General features: G+C 47.8%; 8 protein-coding genes across 8 annotated transcripts; 4 read left to right on the top strand and 4 right to left on the bottom strand.

The window, feature by feature from the left end:
- Positions 1 to 68: 68 nt before the first annotated feature.
- Positions 69 to 4,424, top strand: F9C07_8807 (WD repeat protein; the record flags this gene model as incomplete). The annotated part of the gene is made up of 1 exon (XM_041286499.1): positions 69 to 4,424. The coding sequence occupies one exon, from the start codon at positions 69 to 71 to the stop codon at positions 4,422 to 4,424; it is 4,356 nt and encodes a 1,451-aa protein (XP_041147999.1).
- A 262-nt stretch (positions 4,425 to 4,686) lies between these two features.
- On the bottom strand, positions 4,687 to 7,097 carry F9C07_8806 (putative MFS drug efflux pump; the record flags this gene model as incomplete). Its single annotated transcript, XM_041293136.2, has 8 exons — positions 6,728 to 7,097; positions 6,564 to 6,642; positions 6,452 to 6,510; positions 6,230 to 6,386; positions 5,797 to 6,176; positions 5,356 to 5,728; positions 5,166 to 5,296; positions 4,687 to 5,097 (listed from the first exon to the last, which is right to left on the bottom strand). Exons 1-8 carry the CDS (start codon positions 6,881 to 6,883, stop codon positions 4,687 to 4,689), a joined length of 1,746 nt encoding a protein of 581 aa, XP_041147998.1. The 5' UTR covers positions 6,884 to 7,097.
- Positions 7,098 to 7,613: 516 nt separating this feature from the next.
- On the bottom strand, positions 7,614 to 8,574 carry F9C07_8805 (thioesterase family protein; the record flags this gene model as incomplete). The annotated part of the gene is made up of 2 exons (XM_041293135.1): positions 7,614 to 7,991; positions 8,149 to 8,574. 2 exons carry the CDS (start codon positions 8,572 to 8,574, stop codon positions 7,614 to 7,616), a joined length of 804 nt encoding a protein of 267 aa, XP_041147997.1.
- Positions 8,575 to 8,697: 123 nt separating this feature from the next.
- On the bottom strand, positions 8,698 to 10,868 carry F9C07_8804 (putative ubiquitin C-terminal hydrolase). Its single transcript, XM_041293134.2, has 3 exons — positions 10,809 to 10,868; positions 9,097 to 10,737; positions 8,698 to 9,042 (listed from the first exon to the last, which is right to left on the bottom strand). Exons 1-3 carry the CDS (start codon positions 10,822 to 10,824, stop codon positions 8,981 to 8,983), a joined length of 1,719 nt encoding a protein of 572 aa, XP_041147996.1. The 5' UTR covers positions 10,825 to 10,868; the 3' UTR covers positions 8,698 to 8,980.
- Positions 10,869 to 11,042: 174 nt separating this feature from the next.
- Positions 11,043 to 12,272, top strand: F9C07_8803 (actin-related protein 2/3 complex subunit ARC19). The gene is made up of 6 exons (XM_041293148.2): positions 11,043 to 11,190; positions 11,239 to 11,488; positions 11,565 to 11,641; positions 11,701 to 11,826; positions 11,883 to 11,927; positions 11,992 to 12,272. Exons 1-6 carry the CDS (start codon positions 11,188 to 11,190, stop codon positions 11,998 to 12,000), a joined length of 510 nt encoding a protein of 169 aa, XP_041147995.1. The 5' UTR covers positions 11,043 to 11,187; the 3' UTR covers positions 12,001 to 12,272.
- Positions 12,273 to 13,012: 740 nt separating this feature from the next.
- Positions 13,013 to 15,167, top strand: F9C07_2245862 (uncharacterized protein; the record flags this gene model as incomplete). Its single annotated transcript, XM_041293147.1, has 5 exons — positions 13,013 to 13,564; positions 13,613 to 14,020; positions 14,079 to 14,141; positions 14,203 to 14,511; positions 14,592 to 15,167. The coding sequence occupies 5 exons, from the start codon at positions 13,013 to 13,015 to the stop codon at positions 15,165 to 15,167; spliced, it is 1,908 nt and encodes a 635-aa protein (XP_041147994.1).
- Positions 15,168 to 15,476: 309 nt separating this feature from the next.
- Positions 15,477 to 17,505, bottom strand: F9C07_1684078 (methyltransferase TYW3-domain-containing protein). Its single transcript, XM_041293133.2, has 2 exons — positions 16,556 to 17,505; positions 15,477 to 16,304 (listed from the first exon to the last, which is right to left on the bottom strand). Exons 1-2 carry the CDS (start codon positions 17,039 to 17,041, stop codon positions 15,786 to 15,788), a joined length of 1,005 nt encoding a protein of 334 aa, XP_041147993.1. The 5' UTR covers positions 17,042 to 17,505; the 3' UTR covers positions 15,477 to 15,785.
- Positions 17,506 to 17,610: 105 nt separating this feature from the next.
- On the top strand, positions 17,611 to 20,564 carry F9C07_2234498 (uncharacterized protein; the record flags this gene model as incomplete). The annotated part of the gene is made up of 8 exons (XM_071509956.1): positions 17,611 to 18,235; positions 18,303 to 18,418; positions 18,493 to 18,546; positions 18,637 to 18,656; positions 18,710 to 18,780; positions 19,069 to 19,268; positions 20,072 to 20,212; positions 20,487 to 20,564. 8 exons carry the CDS (start codon positions 17,611 to 17,613, stop codon positions 20,562 to 20,564), a joined length of 1,305 nt encoding a protein of 434 aa, XP_071364541.1.
- Positions 20,565 to 26,087: the final 5,523 nt, after the last annotated feature.

Here is a 26,087-nt window from a genome sequence, read left to right as displayed (position 1 = left end):
CGGCAGGAGTCGGTAAATAAACTCAAAGGGAGCAGCAAATTGAGCACCTGGGACTCATCAGCTACACAATGGTCGATCCCAATGAGCCTAGGCCGCTCACCTCGGCATTTGAAAGTCCGACTTTTGGAGAGGATAGTTCTTTCCATGTGGAGCAGCCCGTGGGGTCCATGTCAATATCGCCATGTGGACGAGATGTAGTTCTGGCTTCAAAGGAGGGTCTTCATATCATCGATTTGGATTCGCCATATTCGCCGCCTCGATACCTCCCTCATCATACACCATGGGAGGTCGCGGATGTTCAGTGGTCACCGTTCGCTGCTCGAGATTATTGGGTCGTCAGCACATCGAACCAGAAGGCATTGGTGTGGAACTTGGCAACGAAGTCCTGTCAGAACTCAATTGAGCATGTTCTGCATGCTCACACTCGCGCAATAACAGATATAAACTTCTCCGCTCATCATCCCGACACCTTAGCGACATGTGCCGTGGACAGTTTTGTTCATTGCTGGGATTTGCGATCTCCTTCTCGGCCTGCCATCTCGTTCTCAGATTGGTTTGCTGGTGCAACTCAAGTTAAATGGAACAGACAGGATCCAAATGTCATCGCCAGCTCCCATGATAAATTTCTAAGGATATGGGACAAGAGAAAAGGTGCTTATCCAATTCGGTCCATCGAGGCTCACGATACCAAGATCTATGGTGTTGATTGGAATAGAGTTCGCCCAGGAGCGGTGACAACATGCGCTTTGGATAAGACGATCAAGTTTTGGGATTATACTGTCGAAGGTGAAGAGCCGGAGAAGATAATAAGAACGCCTTTTCCGGTTTGGCGCGCCAGGAACACCCCATTTGGATGGGGTGTTCTAGCAATGCCGCAGAGAGGCAATAGCGATCTTCATCTATATAGTCGCCGGGCTGGGGAAGGTGAAGATCCTAGTAAAGACCTTCCTCTAGTGCACAGCTTCCCAGGGCATAAGGGTCAAGTTAAGGAATTCCTCTGGAGAGCGCGCGGAGGCGTGGTCGATGGAGCTGATCACAGGGATTTCCAGCTAGTTTCGTGGGGGACTGACAGGGAACTCCGTCTGCATAGAGTTGATCCGGATGTCATGCGTGGCGTCGGTTACGAAAAGGGGAAGTCATTTATCTCAAATATAAACATCACCCGCAATGGTGCCGTCTACAAGAGCTTCCGTGATGAAGATAGCAGTCGAGGCCATGATGAAACAGATTCTCTATCCGCATTTCAGGAGTCTGTCTCCGGCTCATCCCGTGCCTTGGGGTTGAACACCATATCAGTGCCGTACACTCGGCCGTGGACCCAGGGCGGTAACACGGATTCAAGAATCGGCATGCAAGGCAGAAGTAATATCCGGAACGATACGAATCCCATATCATGGATGCGAGGAGTAAAAATATCGGGTTGGGATGTTGAAACTTTAGGTGATGAAATCACGCATGTGGGAGAGAAGTTCACCAAGGTCGATTTTGACTCCGTGGACGTTAGGCAACGGAAGGCAACTATATCTTTGCATGGACCTTGGGGCCCGGAAGGTGACTCGCTCTTCTTGAAAGTGGACATAAAGTTCCCTGCCGACTACCCAAGGACTGCAATGCCAACGTTCAGTGTGCAGAAGACATCAGCTGTCACAGATGAACTTGCCGACAAGCTTGTTGCAGAGTTACGTACCATTGCAGAAACTTTTCTCTCTCATAAAAGAGGCTGCCTCGAAGGGGTTGTTCGCTATTTGTTAGGTGAGACTAGCCTGGAAGAAAGCATAGCCTGGATTTTGGGTGAAACAACCGAGACCGTCAAATCGCCCATCAGCGGCCAGCTAGAGGCGGGAGAGTCAAGCGACGAGGATGAAGTAGGACTGTCTCAGAGCCAAGAACTGGGGATGAGCTCTGAACTGCTACGGCCAGTCAATGCCAATGTAATGGTACCTGTGGCCAAGGCATGTGGTGCTCTTTGGGCCAATGATGGTCGCTTAGTCTGCTTTTTCCCTACTAAAAAGGACAAGTCGGCGTCTCTGCTGGAGAACTTAGGTTTCAAGGAAATGACGAGGCTGTCGAGGGCAGACAAGGTTTTTGAGGGATTTGGCCGTCTACAAACGAGTTCGCCCGGGCCACGGGGTTCGGGTACAATGACCAGCACCGATGACGGTACATCTGACTACTCCGATGACTCGGACGCGGAGACCTCCAGCTCTTCTGGATCTTCTGGTATCCTCTCGACTCTGCAACACCGGTTCCCAACACCGCAAACATGGCGCAGTGCTGGCAGTCTGGGGCTATATAAGCCGCGGTCCACAGACAATTCTCAGAGGTCAACTGTTGGTATGATGACTTCGAAAGCGTCTGAAAATCCACAGAACACTGTATCTATTCATGACTTCACTGAGTTGCTGCCAGCAAAACGTGAACTGGCAAACAACTACCGTATCTGCGGTAAAGGTACAGATGTTTGTGCTCACAATGCTGCAGTTGCTCTCGATCATGGCTTCTATGAATTAGCTCGTATATGGGGCCTCGTCAAATTGGTCTTGCACAATAACAACAAGTCTGGCCAGATATCTGGCCTGGACACCGGTGAAAGACCCCAGCGTATGCAGAGAAAAGATAGTGCCGTGGACCTGAGTTATGATCTCGGAAATCAAGACCAGCGTCCAAAAGATACTGCCAATAGTGTGATTCAATGGGGAGACCATCCTTTCGGTGGACAATGGCTTGTTCCTGCCCTCTTCGAACATTTTGAACGGGTCGGTGACGTACAGATGGTAGCAATGCTCAGCTGTGTACTGCATGAATCAAACCATGAGAAGTACCCGCCGAGAGAGGAGTACGGTCAAAGCAAAACAGTATCAAAGAGGGTAGACGATCAGCCCTTGTCGTTAAATAACTACTCTACTCAGGCTGCCTCGCACAGTAAATCTCATACGACAACACCCCTGGGATCCACACCGAAGGACAGCCATACTACACCCATCACGCAGAGCTCTGGACGATCGTCTTCGGAAATTTGGCGTCCTGACTCGACTCCTCCCTATTCCACAGGCACAACTCCCCCTTTAGCATCACGTGCTGCCGGTTTTGCAGCAGAAAGGAAGGCTATGAGCCATACTGCCTCGATAGCTGCCTCACCTGACCAACAATCTCAGCCGCGTAGCGCATCGGGTCTTGGCTCTGTTCTTGCTTCTTCCCTTTCCCGATCTTTCACTTTTGGTCCCTCATCAGCCTCACCACCGGCCAGCGCGTTGTCCCGAAAAAAGCAAACCCCCAGCGGCAGCCCTAACACGACAGGGGGTATATGGCCTACGAGTACTTTCATATCCAAACCTGTGTCAGCAGTTCCTGACTACCTCACCACACCCACTGCTCCTACCTCTCAGACACATTCTGATACTGAAAGTGAAAGACTGGAAAAGACACAAGCCTCGAAGCCACGAGCGAAGCTACGGGTGACGTTGAAACACCGTGACGCTTTTGAGGGTGACAAGGCCACACAAAATACATTCATCGACAGCAAGAAGGACGGTCTGTATCGATCATACCGACAGGCGTACGCCCATCTGCTATCAATCTGGGGCCTACATATACAGCGCAGTGAAGTCCTAAAAATTGGGAGAGTGAACAACCACTCTAGCGACACGGACTTCCGTCAATGGGGTTACAACAGTCCGAGGTCATCGCTTTCATTGCCAACCCTCAGACATAGAGGTTCGGTGAACTCGAATCTGGAAGCAGGTAACCAAGGACTGGAAATCCAACGACACTGCATTCGATGTGGCCGCCCTCTGCAGATGTCAATTTTCACCAGTGAACCCATGACAGAGACGCCAGTTCAAAAGCAGATGAAGGGAGATCCTACACCTGCAATCTGCCAAGGTTGCAACCCGAAACAACCTCTTTCCCTCAAACTTCCTTGCGTTATATGCGGGGAAGTAGTAGACGGAATGCTCACTCCTTGTCTCAATTGCGGCCACGTCAGTTGCTTTGACTGCCATCAGGGCTGGTTTTCGGGGTTATCTCCCGAGCTACAAGATGACAAGGCCAATGGCGCTATAGACATGCACGATAGTGACCAGGAACACCAATACTGTCCCACCGGATGTGGCTGCAAATGCCCTGAGCACATCGTCTCAAACATTCCGAGGCCCTGGAGCCCATCCTCGCCGACACCGGATGGTGAGACTAGTCCTTTGACTCGGTCGCGGAAACAGCCTGATATTTTATCCAACGTTGGCCAGCATGAAGATGATCTTGATCAATGGCATACATCCCCATTTGCTTCCCTTGCTCGGGGCCTGGGGGGTGGTTTGAGTAGAGGATTACGCCCCAAAGAGGATAGGCGAAAGTCCAAGTCATCCATTTCTGGGTTTGTCCCAAAACGAACTGCCATGAATCAAGTGGAAAGTACATGGCAGTAGTTTGTATGATTTGAGCGTTTGTGTTTTTTGGGAGCGAATTACGTATACCCCTATATTGTGTTGATTCGTATTTATATATCTGTTCATTAGCTCGATTGATATCTTTATACCTCATGTCTCATACAAACACTGCCATTATATAAACCTGGTTAAATTGCCACTCATAGTCATTGTTAAATCACCCAACATATCTCCGTGTAATCCTCCTATCTTCCCAAATGCAAGTTCATAAAAATAGATTAAACCATTCATCCATATCCCACTAAATAACCACAGCCACATGATCATCCATATAATCCCCAATACTTCCCAAGAAACACGCTGCCAAAATCGAAACGCCTCCAAACGCAATACTAACATAATATACCCACTTATAGCCCTCAGAATAGGCCATCTGGCCTGCTGCCACAACAGCCTGATACGCAGTTTCATTTCCTGCAATTCCAGGAATCTCCCGCAATCCGTCTAATAACGAGGCACCGGTGAGCTCGATTGCTTCGGCGATGTAAGTAGTATTCGTGATGTTGAGCTGTGTGAGCATGACGCCGCCGATGTAGTGTTTGGCATTTGGGATGAATTTGGATATGAAGACGTTGTAGTAGATCGTGTAGCCGATGCTGCCGCCGACTACGCGGATGGAAAGGGTGAGGGCGGAGATTGTTGCGATTAGGTCCTATAAGTGTGTTAGGTTTTTCTCTTCTGATTTGCTCTTCTTGTATTGCAGGTTGACAAGATGCTTACATCTGGACAGATGATAGTTGTCATGATGGAGGCTGGAACTACGATTCCGCCGATACCTAGACCGGCGAGGGTGAGTAGGCCCCATAGTTGGTGCAGGTTGTCGGGACGGGCAATTGACATTGCGCCGCAACCTGAAGACTGTTAGTTAGGATTTATGGTGTATGCTGATAGGTGTTGGTGATGTACGAACCGGCGGTCATGAGGATACTGCTGATGATCAGTAGTTCCTTATTGTGACCTCGCAAGAGACTCAATAGCCACAGTGTGATACAGGCACCGCCCATGATGCCGAATCCGATGGGTAAGCTTCTGACGCCGACTTCAACTGGGTCATGTCCGTATACGTTGAATGACTGGGTGGGCCAAAACATGATCACGGAGAAAAAGTTGGCACCGGAGATGAAGGTGATAACTAGGGTTAAACCCAGGGTACGAGGTTCTTGCTTTAAGCGGCTGGGGAAGATAGGATACCTTGCGCCGTAGACTTCCCAGACTCCGAAGATAACTAGCAAAGCAAATCCGAGGATAAGTGGTACGAGGACATGCGCTGATGACCAGGAATACTGTAGTATAGGTTAGTCTCTGAGTTCAACCTGCATTGGAGTAGCGACGTGATATAGGATCGTGATACCTGATAACCGCCCCATTGCATCCCAGCCATAAACAGGATTAGTCCTACAATACTGAGGAAGCCACCGACATAGTCAACCCGACTCATGACCTCTTTGGGAGACAATCCCTCCGAATTAATCCTTGGTGGTGGATAGTAGAATAGCGCCGTGATCAGCAAGCCGAACCCGTTCCAGGCACCACAGAATGCCCCAACGTATCGCCAACCGCTATGGGCTGCTATAAGCTGAGCCCATAATACAGATGGGCAGAACGGCACTATAGTGAAGATCAGAACGGCGACATATTTACCTCGCTGTCTGGTCGGCGCCATCTCAGATGTTGCAGCCAATGCGGTCAACTCATTGACGCCCGCACCTGCACCTGCGATGGCCATTCCGCCTAGTAGTGGTTAGCCAGAAAAAAGAGGCCATGCTGGTAAGCTAAAGTCTTACCAATGAATGTATTCATCGTGTGTGCAGTACTGCTCACAATCATTCCGATACAAATAAGTGTAACTCCAATCAGGGCAACATAGCGACGGCCTATCAGATCGGAAAGGGATCCAACAAATGGACAGACACCGGCAAGAGCGAGGAGGTTAGCTAAAACCTGCAATATATCAAGCGGTTGTAAGTTGAACTGTTTTGCTGAATACGAGAAGGCACAGGACGTACAAACCAAACCCATCGATCTGATCCGCCTATATCTCCGTAGATGTAGGGTGGAATTCCTCCTGTCCATCAATTAGTGCAAGAAAAGTGAGACATAAATTTAATTCGAACTCACCAAACAGATAGACAGGAATCTGACTCCCAGTCCATAAGAAGGCCATAGCTGTGAAGCCCATAAAGCGACGAAAAGTCATCTGGCATTCAAAGTAGGGAAGTCATTTCTCGATATTCCTGACAAAAGTCTGGGGACCGTTATAGAGACATTGCAATAGATCTTACAGGAGGCTCAGACCCTTGCTCCCCCGACTCGTCCGCGTAGCCACCCGACCCTACATCTTCTTGGTGACTATAACCCTGTTTGTCATGGCTATTGTCCGTATGTCCGCTGGCCTTTTCATCCGCTTGCGATTGAGTGAAGTTATTGGTGAGCTCCATGACTGCTGCTGCTCTCCTATTCCAAAAGTAGGAATTAGGGATATATTCGAGTTAGAAGTTCAATCCGCGCAATTCTGCAGCAGACACATAAGGTCATCAGTTGTATGCCTCACGTTTGGGGTCAAGGCAATAGTAAGAAGTCAAGCAAATGTAGGGTAGGTTAAGTACGTATAACAAGCTTTCTCTAAGCTCAAGCCTGCATCTTATAATCCCCGGATTATAAGTAAAAGTGTTGCCTTCCGCAATAAGCATGGATCGACGATGCTTAAGTATTGCAGCCTCGTGCGAATGGTAATCATCGAAAGTGGTGGCGACTGAAGAACGGCACCAATCGGAGACGTATACAAAAACGGCCTAGAAAACGGTGATATTTCCAAACCGAGACACAGCCGAGGCGTTTTGCAAGTTTTTGAAGTTGTCAATGCGCTATTGCCGAACCATATCTAAGGTGGATTCCGGGGAAATGCGGGGGAGACGTGGAGAAGGTTGCCATGGTCGATGGTCTAGACAAATGGGTTGAGTCAAGAGACAACACAATTTGATTTGTCACGTAAGAATGAGTTCACTCTATAGTCCTTTATGGTCTTGTGGACCTCCCGTTCTACAAAATCACCGTATATATACAATCATATAAAGATTAACGCGAAATGGGAAAATCGCTTAGAAAGGCTCCTCTGGGCTTTAAAGCCCTACCATATCGTCTAATCCCTCGGTAAATGATTCCAGCATCTCAGTACCGTTCCCCAATTTCCTCAAGTTTATACTTCTTAGGAACAACGAAGAGGGCAGTTGCTTGAATACAAAGTCTTCCAACCGGGTCGCGTACTTCTCCCGTCACGTAAGCTTTGCGATCCGTGGTACGTTCTCGGTCGATGCTGGAGTGGAAGGTATAGAAATTGCCCGAATATACCGGAGCGCGATATTTAATCTCAAGGTTTGCTGTGACCCCTGTACGCTCTGGAAAATGGCGGATTGCGACACGGCCTAGATTCTCATCAATGACAGTGGCAAGAGCTCCGCCGTGGACAACAGTCGGCCATCCTTCCAGGCCATTCCCGAGATAGACAACGCTAACGGCCTTCCGCTCCTTGTCGTTCCAAAAGACTTTCTGTATGATGAATCAGCCAAAAGTTATGGTTAAGGTTCAATTAATCCAATGCAAAGTAGTTGAAAGGCTCTGTACGACAGTTACGCTGCCCTAAACTCTCTTTACGGCGGCAGGTTTGCAGCATGTTGCACAGGGGGAGCCTAGAGAAGAGACGAACCTGTAGCGCTAATCCCCGACTCCCTTTCAGTGGACCAGACGTAAACCTCTGCTTCTTGTCCTCCTCGGAATAGTTCCCATACACGTCCGCTTCCAAGTAGTCCGGATTGTTTCGGAGCTCCTGCACGATAGGTAGCCCAGTTTCGTATACTCGACGAATTTCCTCCAGTTTTAGGACATCCTCTGTCGTTTCGGGTTCGACCGGTGCAGAAACCTTATTGTCCATCCATTTTCCTGCCGCGACTCCGAGGCCACCAAAAATTCCGGCATAAATCAGTCGTCTCCCCCATTTCGATCTTTCAGGTGCAGATTGATCGGCTACAGTGCTGGTGCTTCTAGAGATGTGGGGGTTGAATCGCAATGACAGCTGAGACTGAGTTCCTAGGCTGCGTAACCGGGATTGTAGGGCTCTGCGGGTGCCAAACATGGTGTTCACATCGCAATCTTGCGGGTGGTCAAGAAAGTTGAATTAGTTACGAGCTTATGGTTAATATGCCGAGGCATCTAATTTGGGTCACGTGATATACTAGGAGAATACGATAACTTGAATGCTCTTCAGTCTTGAGCAGCTGGCTCCAGATGTTGTCTTTATTCTGACCGTTGAGTCTATCAACCTAGCTCGCCTGAAGGCTTCCCTGGCTCAAAAAGCTTCCCTTGGTAGAATCCAACGAACATGACCAAGCTGGGTGCCACGACAAAGATACAACACGAATAAAATCCAAACTGTTTTCCCCACTGATACAGACGTCACTCGTGTTCCACATATGCACATAATGTATTATCATCATTCAACCTGTTGATTAATAAGGTTTAGGCCGTTGCTGCGGACATCCTTAATTCGCAGTAGGCAGGTCAATCGCGCGATAGAGGAGAATCAACGCAGAATGGGACTCGCCTATAGTATTGTCAGCAAGAGATCCATATCAATTTTTATCCTTGAATGACATACCGCCGCCAGAAAGAGTCTCAATCTTCTCCGCTTCCACTTCAGTCACTTTCTCATCGTTAAACCACCACCACTTTCCATCCTCTTCCTTGTTACCTTGGGCTTGTTTCTTGACATATGCAGTGTAGTGACCACTGTCAGCGCTGGCACCTTGATGTGTGATTACTCCCCGTAGTTCGTAAAGGCCTGACTTGTTAGTACCCTCGTCGGAGCGAAGCTTCGGGTCGATAAGTTCGGAAAGCTCCTTCTTTGCTGCAAGGATAGAAGCTGCCTTCTCAGCCTCATACTCTGCATCGGACTTGAAGACGTCAGTCATTGCGGAATCACCATCCTTCTCGGTAGCCTTTGATGCATCTTTGCGTTCTTCGGCGGCTTTCTTCTTCTGCATTGGCTCCAAAGGCTCAGGTTCAGCTTCGGTTTTCTTCTCTTCATCCCGCTGGTGGTCAAGCTTCTGACGCTTGCGAGCACGCTCAACATCGAGTTCTTCCTTTCGGATCTCCCGTACTTTGTCTCGAATAGGGATAAGTTCCTTTTTGAGCTCATCTGTGCAGAAGTCTACCGCGTCCAACTCGGCAGGGAATGTAACCTTACGCATGATCTTGGCCTTCTTCTGGGTTTCGCGTTTCCAAAAGAAACGAACGAAGTGCACAGTTAAGTATTTGGGCAATCGAGCAATGCGTGAACGCTTGGTGTAAATGGCATCACGGTCTAGAGTAGGGGAACGCTTTTCAATCTTCTCTTCAAGACCGGCTTTTATGCCATCATGCAAGTGATTTGTTTCTTTGCCGATGTGACAGTCAAGCTTGTAGAAGACGTCCGAGCTTGGGGTGGGTTGCTCGCCAGCCTCTTTTGCTCCCGGCTCATCACATTCCGTAACAGACTCAAACCTTCCAGCAAGGTATTTATCCACAAAAGATACTTCATTGCTGGACTCACCCTCACCCTCCTTGATCATCAGCTTGTTCCGCAGTTGGGTTACGATTTGAGACCATGCCTCTTCAGCATCTTGCTGGGCATAACCATGGCCGTTTCGATCTCTCTGGGCGAACTGGGGAAACACATTCCTCAAAGCATTCAGGAACATAAGAGGCGGAAATCCCTCTTGCGTTTCAGACATTTGCTTGAATAGATCCCGCAACGAAGACGTAAGATCCATTGAGGCGCCGAGGCCACCAAGACCAAAACTGCTGAGATCCGAGAGGTTCGATGCTCCAGCAGCACCTGTTGAGGGGCGATATCTCAGAAGCTCCTGATGGAGCTCGGGAACACTTCTCAATGTCTGCAGTGTAGAGTTAAGGTAGCAAGTGTTACCAAGGTTCTGAAGGCCAGCAGGAATAGCTCCCTCTGCTCTTGCAGCCTCAGCCTCCGTCATGTCCTCCAAGAACTTCACTGCTTCTTTTGGGCGGCCCAAATCCCCGGATCCTTGGCCTCCAGATGGCGTGCCCATCATCATGAATGTCTGGCCCGGTTTGGCGTTGAGCGAGGACAATGGGGTTTCATCCTTAAGTTGTCCTCCTTTGACCAGAATTTTCTGTCGTTCGGGTTCCACGCCGGTGAGGGAATATAATTGGTACTTAAGCGTTTCACCGTTCGAGGATAGATCAAGCTCGACCTCATGACGTTTGCCCTGGTGCTTCACGATAACTATGGTCTATGAGTAAGAAGCTTTCGAAAATATGAGAAGAGTCATATAGAAGAGTTGTAGAGTCACATACCTGGTATAGACGCCATTTTGTCTTAATTCTTGAGAGTAATCTCAGAAAGCCTCTCCTTGACTTCTGCTTGATGAAAGTGACGCATAAACAAGAGCATCATCGCCCGTTAACGGGGCGTGGGGCAGTGAATGCAAACAAGACAAACAGGCAACAACATCGCGGCCTTAGCGGGACCGCCGCCTGTGGCTCCTGAAGCTGGCACTTGACACCTACATCCATTCCTAGGCTTGCTTCCTGGGCCTGGATATAGACATAAATCATAAAGCCTCCGAATTCGTGACCTGTGGGTTTTTGGTCTGACTTATACTTACGCAAATTAAGTTGTTGATGGTACCAGCGGAGTAACAACGGAGACCCCAGTATACGTCACACTTCCAAAATGGTGAGCTAGGTCAATCCGAAGCTAACAATTGATCGCTAACAATTGAAGTCTCAATCATTGCGTCCATATCTTCAATGCGTCCGAGCCTCTCTCACCTCCGCGCTTGCGGTTTCGAACTTCGCATCCCAGACGTCCGAGAGACATAATGTACCAGAAATTGAGGCCCAAAGCTCTCCTGAACTCCTTCTTAACCCGCTTACCGTCTCTCGAAACGAAAATGAGAAAGTCCTCATCGAACCTAGTGTGAACAGTGTCCGTGTCAGCATCAGGATTAAGCAAGCGGACGAGATTGAACATAGTATTACTCTCCATCCGGATGCCTGCTTCTATTGGCTAGGCCATGCATGGCGCTAGATACTAACAATAATATACAGTCTTGGTCCACAAGTTCACCCGGTTTTTGACGCAGCGAGCCGAATCTTTCTTCATCTTACGACGGAAGCCAGTAAAGGTCAGGCATCATAGTGCACCTACCACATCCATGGATACAGTATGCTAATAAGTCAACAGGGTTACGATATCTCGTTTCTAATAACGAACCGAAACGTAGAGGAGATGCTCAAGCACAAGCTAGTTGATTTCATTATCCAGTTTATGGAGGAAGTCGATAAAGAGATTTCCGAGATGAAGCTTTTCGTATGTACCTTCTCCACGGTATGCCCGCGTATAATAGTAGTATTGACAATGCGCAGTTGAATGCCCGTGCGCGATTCGTCGCTGAGTCTTTCTTGACACCTGTAAGAACCCACTTAATGACGCTCCCTGTACCCTGAACACTATCAATTAACTAACAACCTATAGTTTGACTGAATTCTTGCTCATAATGTTCATTTTATGGTTCATGATATATCCATGACCTCCACTTTTTATCCAATAGCGAGTATTGTACAGGCGATCTAGGCTGGTGATGGGGGCTACTCTGCTTCGCTCAATGATCCGTTCCCTTCCCTAGATCTTGAAGTCATTTGGAGTTTAAATGTATGATGAGCTTTCTCACAACTTACACTTGACAGTAGATCTTGGTATAAGCGAAATATAACCATACTAGTAACAAGCATTCAGAACCATTATGTTTTATAGCAATTTATTTACACTGTGTAAATAATTACAATATTAATACATCATTATCGATCTTATATTTAGAGTGACGACGATAGTATGCTCTGTTCAACATAAAATGTGCAAGCAACCACCTTCCTACTATAGTCACATGGGTAAGTCAACTCCCTTATATCCTGAGCGCAGGCTTTTTGGAGGCATGCTGGGATTTTTTTTATCTATGTTGCTACATGTATTCTTTTACAGTTGAGGAGTACAGTAAAAATATCACAGCAATCTGGTAAAGTAGTAACAGTCTCAATTCACCCTAAATACACTTGTACAGCTTTATTGTTTGATTGTTGATATAGCAAACATTTAACATTGTACATAGCCTGTGATCTTTTTTACTTATTAGTTCAAGACTGTTACTATAATCTATATAGACACATAAAGCTCACATAACTTATTTATTTGTCTCTTGCCTTGGTTACTTTTCTACTACTCCTTTCCTGCCTCCGTTGGTTAGGGTATACGAATAGTTTATACAGAACCAATTTTCCATAACCCCTCATCACGACTAATCGAGTATTCGATTAGTCGGCAATAACTGATATATATATACAGATGAAACACAAGTGAATTCTATGTGTTGCCGTGCACTCCCAACCAAGGCTCTCGGCGCTGTCATGTTGAGATCCCCACGCTTTTCACTCCTAACACAGATCCTAATCATCTTTCTCATCACTTCACACTATCCTACTGTTCTTCCGACTCCTTTCTGATGGCTACCAGGCGCCCAGTTGACCCCTTCACGGGACACGACTCTCCTGGCCCATATCATGGTCCATATCGAGCTCGTGCAGGCACCGTAATGCAGCCTGTCCAGACAACTCAGCCGGGTCCTTCTGAGACGCCTCACCAACAGGGGCAGTTCCCGAGTCTAGGAGGTTTATACGCCCATCTTCCTTCTACGGGAGAAGCCCCGCGTGGATATTATCCCTATGACACTGCACAAACTCCAACTCCAACCCCTCGGAACCCTCGTCCTTTTAGCCAGCTACGAGCTGTACATAGTCCACTCCCCGCCCCAGCTCCCCAGCATCCGTTCCATTACGGGCCTCCAGGGCTTCTCTCTCCTGCATTCTACCCCACTGAAGGCACCGTGGCTCCACAGCCTATGAGAGCCGAAGTTCACGGGCAACCGGGAAACTCTGAGCAGATCACAGACCTGGACAAACCGTTTAGCACAGTTGCTATGAGGGAGGAGATGCCTATTGGCAGTTCTGTGCATACTCGTCAGGCACCGTGTTGGGGCGTTATCAAGATATCAAACGTAAGTGGACTTAACTTCCTATTAAGGATGCTACTAATAAGTGTGAAGATTCCTTATTCGGTTACCAAAAGTGAGATCGCGCAATTTGTAGGACGCCCAGCGCGCCTTATCAAAGGATGTTCAATCCATATTATCATGGAGCGCTCGACCGCGAAAACTATGGACTGTTTCGTTGAAACTGAAACTCAGGAAGCAGCCCAGAGAACAGTTGACCGAATTAACAGCATCTATGAGACTGGCCGAGCACCCAGGCTTGGTCTTCGCCGTGTAGACGTGGAGTACAGTAACCAGGATGCGCTCTTGAAAGATCTCTTTCCGAGAGCCAAGTGCATCTCCTGGGAAGAGGGTATGCCTCGCGAACTTCCAAACACTGATCCGTACTCCACAGGTTTTTCTGGCTTCATCACTAGTGAAGAGATCGTGGGAGCTATTCGTCATGCTGAAATTCCTCACCGTGTAAGTGAACTGCCCGCGCACATCGTCTGAGAAAGACTAACATGTTGAGCGCCCCCAGTCGCCTTTCAGTGTCAAATGCCCTCAGCGCACCTATGAGTCGACAATCAGTACGCTTTATAAGGTATTATATCATCACCTATTGACCAAACACATGGAGAATGCGTTTCTCACCTTGCATATAGTATCCATGGTACGCTACAAGGTTGTACACGGTCGATGATCGCAATCAGCTGTTTGAGCTGACAAATAGGCACTTGATATCTCTTGCATCCCGCATTGACAGAACTCAAACCATGGGCCTGGACCAAAATCTGCTGCGAGATCTCCTCTATGCTGGAATCAATTGTCCGGCCTTCAATGAACGTCAGAAATATACTCTGTGTGTCAATTCTAACCTTGCACCAGAGATCTCTAGGTTTCCAGATATCAGCAAGTGGTTTCCGTTCGACACTTTAGTGCAGCTGCCCGACTTCAACAAGGATACCCTCTCGGTAAGCACCTTGTCCATACCTTGCAGCCCACTCCAAGCTATCCAACTTTGACAATTAACACTTACCTGTCATTCTTGCAGTATTATGCGAACCTGATATCAAGGGGGACGATCCCCGACCATGGAATTCCACACCTGACGAACACTTTCCCGCAGGATAGGGATGATCTTTGCTCTCCGTACGGTCGTGTGTGGTTTGAATGGCCCGCACATATCACTAGAACAGTGCTCTGGGAAACAGCAGTTAGGATAGAGATGCAGATACTAGGCAATCTTGTCCTGACTGGGTGGATTACCAAGGACAACGAAGCCAAGGCTAGACGGGCAGCTGCGGGACCCTCGTCTTCAACTAGACATGACCAACGACGCACCCTCAGTGGTTTAGTTGCTAGCTCTGAAGAAGGACTAGATCCCCAAACATCCTCCAGGCTTGAGATCTTCGCCACTCCATCGCGCCGTATGACCGAGGCTGGCCCATCTTATCGTCAGGAGCGGGAAGTGGGGGATGAAACTCCTCGTCCATTCAATGACAGCGATCAAAGTCCTTGGACCCGGAGGCTTCTCATCTTCCCCCCAGGCACAGCAAGGGAAGGTTTCCATTTTGGCCATCGAAACACAAAGTCCTCTCCAGGTAATCTCACACCTTCGGGTGTTTAGTTTTCGGCTGCACGTTGAATCCAGAGTTCAAACGTTACTATTCGGTCTATCTGTCATTCTATGGCAATAACTCAACTAATTTCTTGGTTTTGTTACGGATCTCATGGTTTTTTTAAAGCTCAACAGTCCACTTTGTTTTGGGCTCAGCTTTTCTCACTCACTTTGGTGTCGCATTGTCCTTGTCTTCAGAAATACCGCAGTCGATATCGTGTCATCGATCATCTGAAGAGTCACGTTTGCACTAATTAGGTCTGGCTTGAATAGGATATTTGGATAGGCTTGGACCAGCGCAGGAAGCATGGTGTTGTTATGATTTGTTTATCTCCCTCTTTCATTATGGTTTTGCTTGTATTTTCGCTCTCCCTTCCATTGTTCCTCTGGGTTTAAATCAGTTCTTGGTCATCTCCATGACATGAGACCTAAAACCTACACCATATGAGGTTCGATGTCGATAACTTTTCAGTCCATCTTTTCTTATTCTGTTGTATTACCGTTTTCTCCATCGTTCTGCTAAATTTTTGACGATTCATGATGCCCTTCGTGACAGGAAATTTAGTCCGATGTTAATAACGCTATTAGTTGAATTTAATGGTATTCTGTCTCTATAATTCCGTCCGGTCATGGTTCCTTAGTAGCCTGCAACGTATCTCGAGGTTCGTTGCCTTTCGCCTGGTCCTGGAGAAGTTTCTTTCTCATCAGGCCCTCAGCTTTCATCCTCTCTCGTCGTGTCTGGGCATCCTCCCATCCGGGAGGTTTAGTCTTCTTGTTCGTCTTTGGTCCTCGATTCGCAGAGCATAAACCCAGCAAATTCTCCCGGAATCTTTCTTTTCGTTCTGTGTTGATTGAGAACCTTTCATTAGAGATTGCAACCAACATCTGCAGATACTCCTCTGTTACCAAGCTGCGGATGCCTGGTTCGCCGGTTGCTGTCTCATCGTCGGCGTCGCTATCTTCACAATACCCGATCACTGATTCCAGGGATAGACCCGCAGAGCGCACGGCGACGATCGGACTAGGACCTTCATCGCCCTCCAAGCAGCGCAAACTCTGTAGCCCGCTTTCGCGGAAACCAGAGCTTGAAGCGGCAGATAATACCGGGTGAGCATGTTGCAGCGTTGCTGCCATTATGTGAAGAATCTGTGGAAAGCGTTCTCAGTACTCGAGTACAGTAAATGGTGCTTAAACCAGTCCATTTGCAAATCCCAGCGTCAGACGGGTAGTATATAGCCAGCAACAATCGAGGCTAAGCTTTGACCTTAAGGGGAATAAAAGAACGAGACATATGTTCAAGCATACAAAGAATCGCAAGCTTTGTTGTAAACTAAACAATGCCGGGGACAGACGAACTTCTTCGAAGAAACAAAGAACGCAGCATTGGACTAACGTACCAGAGGCTCGAAATGGAAGCGCACGAGACGCGGGGCTTTTCCTTGTTTGTTCAGCCCGGGGGGTTTGCCATCTCCAGGGACCATTCCAAACAACTCATGCAACGACTTCCCTTGATGATCGCCTCTTTCAGAACTGTTACTGCCACATGGTGCACCATAGCCTTGCAAAGGATCGTGAGAAACATACAGCCATTTTCCAGCACCTTTACCCCCCGAGGCTACAAACTGTCTTCCTTGCTCGTCGTGCGGCTTCGGCTGCTTCTTCCGTCCCTCCAGGAACACACTGATACGCCCCGCGCAGCTACTAGTGGTAACCAAGCCTGGGTGAGTATTAATTTCATGGATGAGGTCCCGAATACCCTCATCGACAGACCCTTTGGGCGAGAGGTCTGTGTACTCTGCATCGGGGACGGAGAGTCCTGCAAGAATTTTACGCTTGCGAGATTCAAAGACCTCGGGTATCGCACTTGCTTCGACTTCACTCATGAGTGGCTTGTATGTGGAGTCGTTGTTGAGCAAGGGATAAAAACAGGTTGGTTAAGGTAAAGATACGGAAACCTGCACTGCTGTTTGGAAAAGGAATGAGGCAATCGGCTAATATCTTTGAGTGAAACAGGTGGGTCAGATGAAGATTAGACAAAAACAAAACTTGATAGAACCAGAAAAGCACCAGAAGATATAGTGTTTTGTTCTTAGCCCGACAAATCCTGAAATGGTTTCATTCCGAGAGTGACGACGTTTTAACGACCGCACTAACTTTAGTGGTCGCGGGAGGCAAAGAATTGCCCGCTTTTCCACGCGAAAACCGCCCCAGAAGTTACCAACCTCCTGGTCGCATTCCCGGTCCCTTTCGAACCGTCTGAAAGTCTATCAGTCACTAACGACCCCATAGTTCGGCCAAGAAGCTTACAAGCTGCCGCGGGAGCTTATTAAATACTATACCTCCCGGATCTTTCTTGCTCCAATCTTGCGTAACTAATTGTGTCTATGAGGAACAGCTCCAATTTACGTTTCCCCTCACAAACGGAGAAATAACCGAAAACCTTTCTCTTGCCATGCCTCGTCGATCGTCTCGGGCCGTTCCCGTGTCGGCGGCAGCACCAGCGCCAGTACAAAAAAGGCGCGCGTCTGACAGACTCCCCACTGCCTCCAAGACAGGATCAAAAAGACAAAAGTCCGACGTCACTACTACCACCACTGGAAGGCCCGTCAGATCCACCTCAAAGAAAAGCAAATACTTCCAGGAAGAATATTCAGATGATTCAGGAACTGACTCTAACAATGGCTCCCCGCCGGAGGATTCCCCCTCCAACTACGACGACTCCGCATCCTCCGTTGCAGAATCAGTCGCATTTCCCACAGCTAGTGAGGCGACAGAAAACCCAAGAAAAAAACCTGGGAGACCACGAAAGAGCCTAGGAAGCAATAAGGGAGACACAGAAGGCACTAGAAAGAAATCGGACAGTGTTCCAAAAGGTGATACGAATGAAGCATTGAATGATAAGCAATTGTGGAAGGAAGGTGTCAAAGCCGGCCTTGGACCTGGAAAAGAGGTCTTCATCAAGAAGCCCAAAGCAAGGGATGCAGGTACTGTGCCCTATCAGGAGCATACCTTGCATCCCAACACCTTCCTTTTTCTTGTGGACTTGGCAGAGAACAATGAGAGAGCTTGGCTCAAAGGTAACAATATACCATGCGGAGGAAATCAGGGCTCTGAATCTCAGCTGACTATGGTCACAATTCATAGCGCACGATCCGGACTACCGTGCGTCTAAAAAGGACTGGGAGAGTTTTGTTGCAAGCCTCACCGAGAAGATTTCAGAGATGGATAGCACGATTCCTGAGTTACCTGTTAAGGACCTGGTGAGTACTAGTAGTAGACTGGCATGAAGAATTCCACAAAAGAGATGGCTGCATTAACATATATGGTGCTCCAGGTATTCCGTATACATAGGGACATTCGGTTCAGCAAAAACCCTACTCCTTATAAAGTATGTTCGAACTTTGAGCATCTTCATATCTAGTGACCATCCCTTACGGGTACTGGATTGTATAGCAGGCTAACAGTCGGGGTTGAGCAGACACACTTCTCAGCTGCCTGGTAGGTGAAAGGCCAATACTAAATGAAAAGCAGTCAATTAAACAATTCCATAGGTCCCGTACAGGCAAAAAGGGCCCTTACGCTGCTTATTATGTCCACTGTCAACCTAAGTCCTGTTTTGTCGGTGAGTGACACCAGGAAAACATTTCAAATGTTCTCATTTATTCAAAAAACCATGAACCAAAAAACCCCCACATATGTATTATGTTTCGCGGTCTAGAGGGCATGTACCTCAACTTCTTCTGGGGTCCGCATATATGATACAATTGGTACCTCCCTCTATGTTAAGCACATTTCATTGTGGGCCGAACGCCTCAAGCCTAGAACAATGGGACGTCGCACGACATCTTGTATCCATCTGAATCATCGGCGGGGAAAGTATGTGCTAATGACACGTCTCGGGTGGGTTTAGGTTCAGGTCTCTGGCATCCAGAGGCGGACAAACTTGCGCTTATGCGAGAGGATATCGACAGGAATTCACATCGCTTGAAGGCAGTCTTAGGAGAGGAAGGAATGCGCCGCGAACTTTTCGATGGGGTATCTGATGAAGAGAAGGCTGTCGAGGCTTTTGTCAACCAAAATCAAGAAAGCGCGCTCAAGACCAAACCCAAGGTAGGCATCTCTTTGTTTCTCAAACATTGCTCCACAGCTCTAAGGATCTTGTGACCCTATTGTTACTATTCTATCACCTATGCCGGTCTGGTTGCATCAAATTAGTTTGTTGATGAGACACATATGCCCATTCTCGAGGTTTGAAAGCGACTCGGTCGCGTCTCGTCACCGAAAAAGGCATTTGCTGCTCGTTAGTTTTCATCTCAAAGGACGCGGATCTCCAGCAGAAGTCCTATCCCTGAACATAAACAGAGCTAAACACGTCAATTCGGCACATGGGTTGATGAGTGAGGTGCCCAGGCTGCAACTTCTGCGAAACGCTGGCGGTCGCCATGGACGTGGGATTTCGATTAGAATTGCTCGCCAACACACTACCAGTGTCTTCAGCATCATAAACCGAGAGAGAAAGCTCTCGGCAGGATGATCTGCTTCAGTGACCATTCTCTAAAAGACTCGTTGCCCTGTGGGCGTCAACAGCCTCCCGTGATAGCAAGACTAGAGACCAGTGTTGATGGGTGCAAGCGCTGCAAGCGCGGACGGGCGATCCCGACTGGTCTACCCGTCTGGGTCGCACCCTTTTCCCACACAAGCCCCTGGGGCCTTTCCTGTTTGCTTTTTGGGTTCAATGTCATTACTGTTCTTCGTTCTGGCACGGAAATTCCTCTGGCGTCCCACAGCGTGTTTTGGTCTCGAAAACTTTTCTACACCGTCTCATCCGTTTCCATGGTTCACCATCAGCTTTAACCCGGCGGGTCGTCGGTGTCGTCCAATTACAATGCTAACAATATATTTTCCTTACCCAGGGCTACGGCTTGGACAATGAAAACATTCGACTGCTCCGCTTGCGCAGTTTCACCATCGGCAGGCCTCTAGCCGATGAAGAGCTTATGAGTCCCAACGCACAGGACAAAATTGCAGCTCTCATTGGTATCATGGAACCTTTCGTAAGCCAATCCATCCCAACGCCCCTGTCGTGTAGCCGTCGTTTGGCTTTCCCTCTTTGCTTGCCCGCATCTGCATCCATTGGATCCTAGCACCGGTATCAAATACGGGCCCTTTCGCCCCGTTCCCCTCTTCGCCTCTCCAGCCACTTCAGCGGTGTAGCCTCGGACACAATGATACCCACCATCTAGCCAGTTGTGCTGGAGATGGCAGGGTTCACTTGGAGAGTCTTTTTATGTGATACTTTTACTGACAGGAAATGTCATCACTTGATAGGTTACGTACCTCAACAGCGTCGTCATGCCCGATCCAGAGGATATGGATGCCAGTTCCGGATCGGAAAGTACAGACTAAATCGGATATCTTCTTGGGATGAATGGTAGGATGATGTCTGTCACAAGAACGTAGGTGTATATTTGAACACTGTATGGGGTATTTTTCTTAATTTTCTGTCTATGTCCCCCCGCTTTTTTTTTTCTCTTCTTATTTTTTTTCCTCTTCTCTTTTCCCTAAAATGGTTTTTGCGTGTAGTCAGCCGTGAGTTTACATCCTTGGAAACTTTTGGCTTTTATTCCTTTGGCCTTTGTCTGTAACCGTTTTCTTATGGAGGCTGGAGGATAGGCCGTTAGCTCTTTGTTACCAGTCTTTGACTCGGGAGGCTCATGTCATAGCACTTGTCTGTGGGAAAGGGCAATCGCTTCTCCTCATTGATTAGGTTTCCTGTAGTTTTCATACAATACCTTTTACCAAGCTGAGCTAAGGAGATGTACATACCTAGTCTCGGAGTTTTCTTTACCGCCACTTCTCGTCCCCCAATTATGGCGCCTTTCGTGTCAATCGCTCATCATCTCAACAGGGTCATGAATTCTAGTCCTTCAGAATACTGACGTGCATATTATAATGGCCTGCTGGCCTGCTGGCCGCGTGCCGCAGTCCGGCCCGTCGGACGTGCCGTTAGCCCCATGGCGCTGCCTATCCTGTGATATCCACTCCTGCACGCGTGCAAATTCGTCCATGGTCCTCATGCGTCCATGCGTCCTTCGTCCCGTGGAACAGGCTTCATCTCTGCATCAATGCCCAAACAGAGTGGGTATCGTTTTTGTTACAAACCATTCTGTCACCTCGGAGCCAAGCCCATTTTCGTTCTGACCTGTATCCCCTCGGCTGACAGTTTGCAATCCTCCGGAGGAAATGACAGCGAATTACCTAGGAGGATGCATGCTGTACAGCTGTCCTCGTCTGGCTAGAGTCCATGCAAGCCATGAACTTTGTGCGAGTCAATGATCAATGGTGATTTGACTTGGCAAGATCCTAGCGGAAGTTTCCGTTCAATAGACGCGCTCATCCACGGCCCCCGAATTTCCTTATTTGGGTTCAGGGACGATCATTGTCTTCTCTGTCAACTGAGAAGCCGGCATTTCCTTCCCTTTTTGCGGTCTTCTGGTTGATTGAGGACTCATACGAGTAAAGAATAATCCGTAATTAGTCTGCTTTCTTTGTTGTTCCACCATGAAGTCAAGTTATGCGTCATAAATGATTTGGAATTTTACTTCAGTTTGCTTGGTTTCATTCACAATTTGCATCAAAATGCATACCCTCGTACCGTTCAGGGTAGTCTTTAGGATCGGAAATAACCCTAGAGCCAAGCTATGGTCACAATAACATGTAAAGAGAAAAGATTTATGACGTTGAAGTCATGATTATACTGAATAGATCTAGTTCTTCGAACTAATACTGGTACTATCTAGATGAACATATATAGATATATTGTGAATCAACTTGACATATCTATACACTACACCAAAGATGTAACGTTAGGAGGAAGGGCACTTCTAATTTGAAAACAGGTAGTAGATACTTACTATCCTACAAAGTCATGGGTAGTTTCAATTAGACAGATGATCAACGGTGACACGATCTATGTACCTCTAGTTAATGTGGTAAAACTTGTAAGCCCTTCGGAATATACATTCGACGAGCCAGTCGCAGCCAAGATGATTAACAAAGTGCTAACACGGCACTAGTTACTCTCTGCTAACCCATAATCTGCCAAAGACAAGGTTCACACTTTTGTCTAGACCATCTGTCTGGCAGCCAACAGCAATACTCCATCCCATACCGACTTCATATAAGTTTCGGCCGCGATACTGATATATACGATTCAATAAATGTGACACATCCATGTTCTTTTGACTCGAGATATTGCATCAAGCCGAAGGTGCTCAAGGTTAAGTCATTTAGTAATGACCAGCACTTGCCACCTGCATATCTTTGACAGAGAAACGGTCCATCCGCATCTTGGAGCGCGTCTATGCGCCAGATTATTAGATAGCCCTATTCCATCGTCCACGATTTTCGTCGCTTGTCTAGTGGAAGCCCTGGCCCCGTTATTTAGAGTTGGCTAATTTCCAGGCTCAAAATTTCCGGATCGCCAGTCCTTGTGGGGGAGAGCTGATCACTCTGATCGCACTGATTACTTAGCTAGGGTAAAGGCCTACACAGTACAAATGTAATGTTCAGGCTTTCAGTTTGATTTTTATTTTCTTAGACTTTCTTTCCTCTCCTTTCTTTTGATTTTCGCCACTTCGTCGTGATAACTAGAAGGAGCAATAGTCAACTGATTATGAGACATCCCTACAAAGTCAGGCATCCACCACACTCCAAACCTAACCTTTTGTCGCGTGATGGAAGAGGTCGATGTACAACCGAGTAACTCGTACAGCGTGTCACGCTCATATGTTGGGTCGTCACGTTATAGTGTCAATCCACAGCATTAGCTAGGGTCATGACTCGAACAAGACAGGAACGGCCACTGGAGGCGTTGGAAGTCAAGGTACAGAAACCACTAATCCTACCAAATTCGGAAATGTGACCAGGCGAACAAGTACAGAGTAAGCCCCAACAGAATTATCTGACAATGTTTTGCTCCTCGTTTCGCCACGTCATTTGAGAAAAGACAGCGCGCTTGCGCACACGCAGATACTACACACACCCTAGTGCCCGAAGTGAGCACAGACAGGCGTGGTTGGAGTTTCTCCTTTTTTATTTCCCATTTTATTTTATTTGTTTTTTTTTTTTTTCCCTTTTTCCTTGCCAACCAAGCCACCAAACTAAACCAGGGAGGTTAGTGCCCTGTTTATCCGCCACTAGCCTATCACCAAGTGTTTCCACGCGTGCTACGCCCACCAAAAGCGACAGATAAAGTACAGATAGTCTGGGATGCTCCTCGCTCTCATAGGCCAGTTCCCATCACGTGACTGAAATTGTATGCGGGCTGATCGATGATCAGTGACAGGCCGCATGATTCTTTTTCTTTTTCTCCGCCAGCGCTATACTACATGTTGCCAACCGTTTCCGCTTGGTCAGCAATTCGGACTCCAGCGGGAACCTAACCAAGGCAGTTCAACTACTTACCGTACTTTCTTACTCCCCTTGATATACCCATCCATACATATGCAGGAAGAGATGCACGTTGGGCAAGGGCGCCTCAACCCCAGTCTTCGAACGGAAGATGAAGTTTGATCTTCGACGCTGTGTTTAATTCCGTCATCCTTAAGAGCCACGCGATCTCATTGCCGGCCAAGGCGAGCCGACGTTGGTCGCGGTGGAGCCGTTTTTCGGAGATACCGAGGGCGACACCAGACCTTGAAGCCCACAATTCTCTACATGGTGGGTTCTGGTGTCAACGGAAAGCCGCGGACGGAAATGCAAGCAGCCGATAGGACCAGAGGAGAAGAAAACGTGGCAAAGGTGAGAGAGAGAGAGAGAGAGAGAGAGAGAGAGAGATTAATAGACTATGAAGAGAGCAGCGCAAAGAAAAGTGCGTACTCCGTACCCTGAACTGGTTTCATTCTGTGTAACTTACCGTCACGGTAATACAATGTTTGTGTAGACCGGTTCGGTTTTTCCCGTACGGTACCGAAAGGTTGCTTTCAGGGTATCAACCAGCTTGGAAACCATTATCATTTATTCTCCATCTCGATATTGGTAAGGCTATGAAAAAGTGAGGCTGACAGTGGCCGTCGACTGTGTGGAGCAGGACGCATGAAAGTACTGTTCTGCATGCAGCGCCTACTTAAGTTGCACTGTTGTCAATTTGGGTACTGTCACCTTGGGGTTACACTCGGCTCTCTCTAGCAGTCAGAATCTACATTGAGAATTGCCATTGGTGGCGTCACCAGTGTCAGAGGTATTGAATTTCAAGTCTATGTCTCTAAATTCACTTCAGCAGATGCTGCCAGGTCATGTCTGGCTGAGCAAAGCAGAGAAAGGCGGGGGAAAGAGAAAAGTAAAAACAAAAAAGGAAAAATTCTTGGGTGAAAATGAGACGTTGGTAAAGTGGAGTGGTTGGTAAAACGTTATGAGGCTCCAGTCTTAGGCGATCGGGCCTCTTAGCTCATGGTCAGATAACAGAAAGTTGTCAGACTTTTTCCCTTCGACATGACTAGATTATGCAATGCGTACGAAAGGTGACATTTATTGTCGGCACCCGCGATGATATTACGACTTTGATAGCATGCCACACTACGCTTTATGCATGAGATCGGCGGGAGTCGGGGCGGGCCGTCGTGGTGCCCAGGAGACAACTAGCGACTGAGGAGTGGTGGTTGCCCAACGCCCTGACACCAGCCCTGAAGCACCTGCATCCAGATCACACCTCATCCTGGCTGGTTTCCGTTTGCGACCGCCGACTTCCGACGTTTGGTGCTATTCTTATCTGGCCGCGTACAGAAGGTATGAGAATGGCTATTTCCTCTTTCTCTTGATTTTTCTTTTCTTTTTCCTACCTCTTTCTTATTTGGGAGTCATACATATCTTGATTCCATCCTTCGGCCGACGACCTTGTATTATTTATGTATTGTGAATTTCCACGTCACGAAACAGGAAATACCGTCTCCACCGTTCCATCTACTACTCCGGAGTAACCACTCATCACCACCAAACCATTAAAAAGCCAAGATAAAGATAAAAAAAAAAAGGCTCAATGGAAGAAATAAAATCATTCCAAGGCAAAAGGGAAGGTGAAAGCGACTGCATTACAGTCGATCTGGCTTAAACGGCATGAGTCACACGATCGATGTCATGCTTCTTGATGTCCAAAATGAGCGAATATCTTACCTACATCTTCCGTAATAACAACCACCGCTTTGCGCTGTCATTGAGTGGGGTTGAAGAAGGTTTGGCAGCCTCTGGCAAATGTGATTAGCCTGCAGAAATTAGACTTGTTTCTCTTCGGTGCGTGTCGGATCATGGCTGTGAATGCTCTACAGCAAATCAGAATGGCGTGCGGGTTCTTCTTAACTTCCGCCAGGCTTTACCCATGAGGACTAATCATTAGTTCCCATGTCCTTCCCATGTGCCAGTGGATTCTCGTTAAAAGTCTTTCCTCCAAACAAATGAGGAATCAGGACATCATATTACGCACTTGACAAGGATGCCAGCCAGGTTCGCAACCGGCTGATTGGCAGCCATGTCAGCAGACCCCGCAAACGAATCCTGGTTCTTGGACACCGTCAATTCCTTCCGACACGCGTTGACAGGCCGTTTCTCGCTCGAGACGACCTGGCCAAGCTGCGCTAATGCACCTTCCCTTGAAGTGCCACCGATCGGGCCATGATAATGCTTTCCTGGCGCGGTCCCAGGGCTGTAGCACCGGGAAACTTAGGGCTCTCCACCGGGTCCCCTCACAACCCCTCTCTCTATTTTTTCTTTTTTTTTTTTCTTTTCTTTTTTCTCTCTTTATTTTTTCAAAATAAAAAAAAAAAAGTTCCAGAAGGAGCATGCTGGATACTGTTATTCTCATGGTTATACTCCGTAGGTTCGTGTCGGTGGAGGGCCAATTACGGCCTGATAATGACATCAACTTACCGAGTGGCT

This window comes from Aspergillus flavus, chromosome 5 (assembly GCF_009017415.1).
Source record: "Aspergillus flavus chromosome 5, complete sequence".
Taxonomy (NCBI): domain Eukaryota; kingdom Fungi; phylum Ascomycota; class Eurotiomycetes; order Eurotiales; family Aspergillaceae; genus Aspergillus; species Aspergillus flavus.
The sequence above is the reverse complement of the archived record's forward strand: the minus strand, read 5'-3'. Positions and strand labels throughout refer to the sequence as shown.

Coding starts and splice junctions, on each gene's coding strand:
- F9C07_8804 (XM_041293134.2), bottom strand. Junction 9,043..9,096: donor TGAGACTCTTTCTGGCGGCG/GTATGTCATTCA, acceptor ACAATACTATAG/GCGAGTCCCATTCTGCGTTG.
- F9C07_8803 (XM_041293148.2), top strand. Junction 11,489..11,564: donor AGCGGACGAGATTGAACATA/GTATTACTCTCC, acceptor AATAATATACAG/TCTTGGTCCACAAGTTCACC. Junction 11,827..11,882: donor TTTCCGAGATGAAGCTTTTC/GTATGTACCTTC, acceptor GACAATGCGCAG/TTGAATGCCCGTGCGCGATT.
- F9C07_1684078 (XM_041293133.2), bottom strand. CDS start 17,041: ATGAGTGAAGTCGAAGCAAGTGCGATACCCGAGGTCTTTGAATCTCGC. Junction 16,305..16,555: donor GCTTCCATTTCGAGCCTCTG/GTACGTTAGTCC, acceptor CGCTTTCCACAG/ATTCTTCACATAATGGCAGC.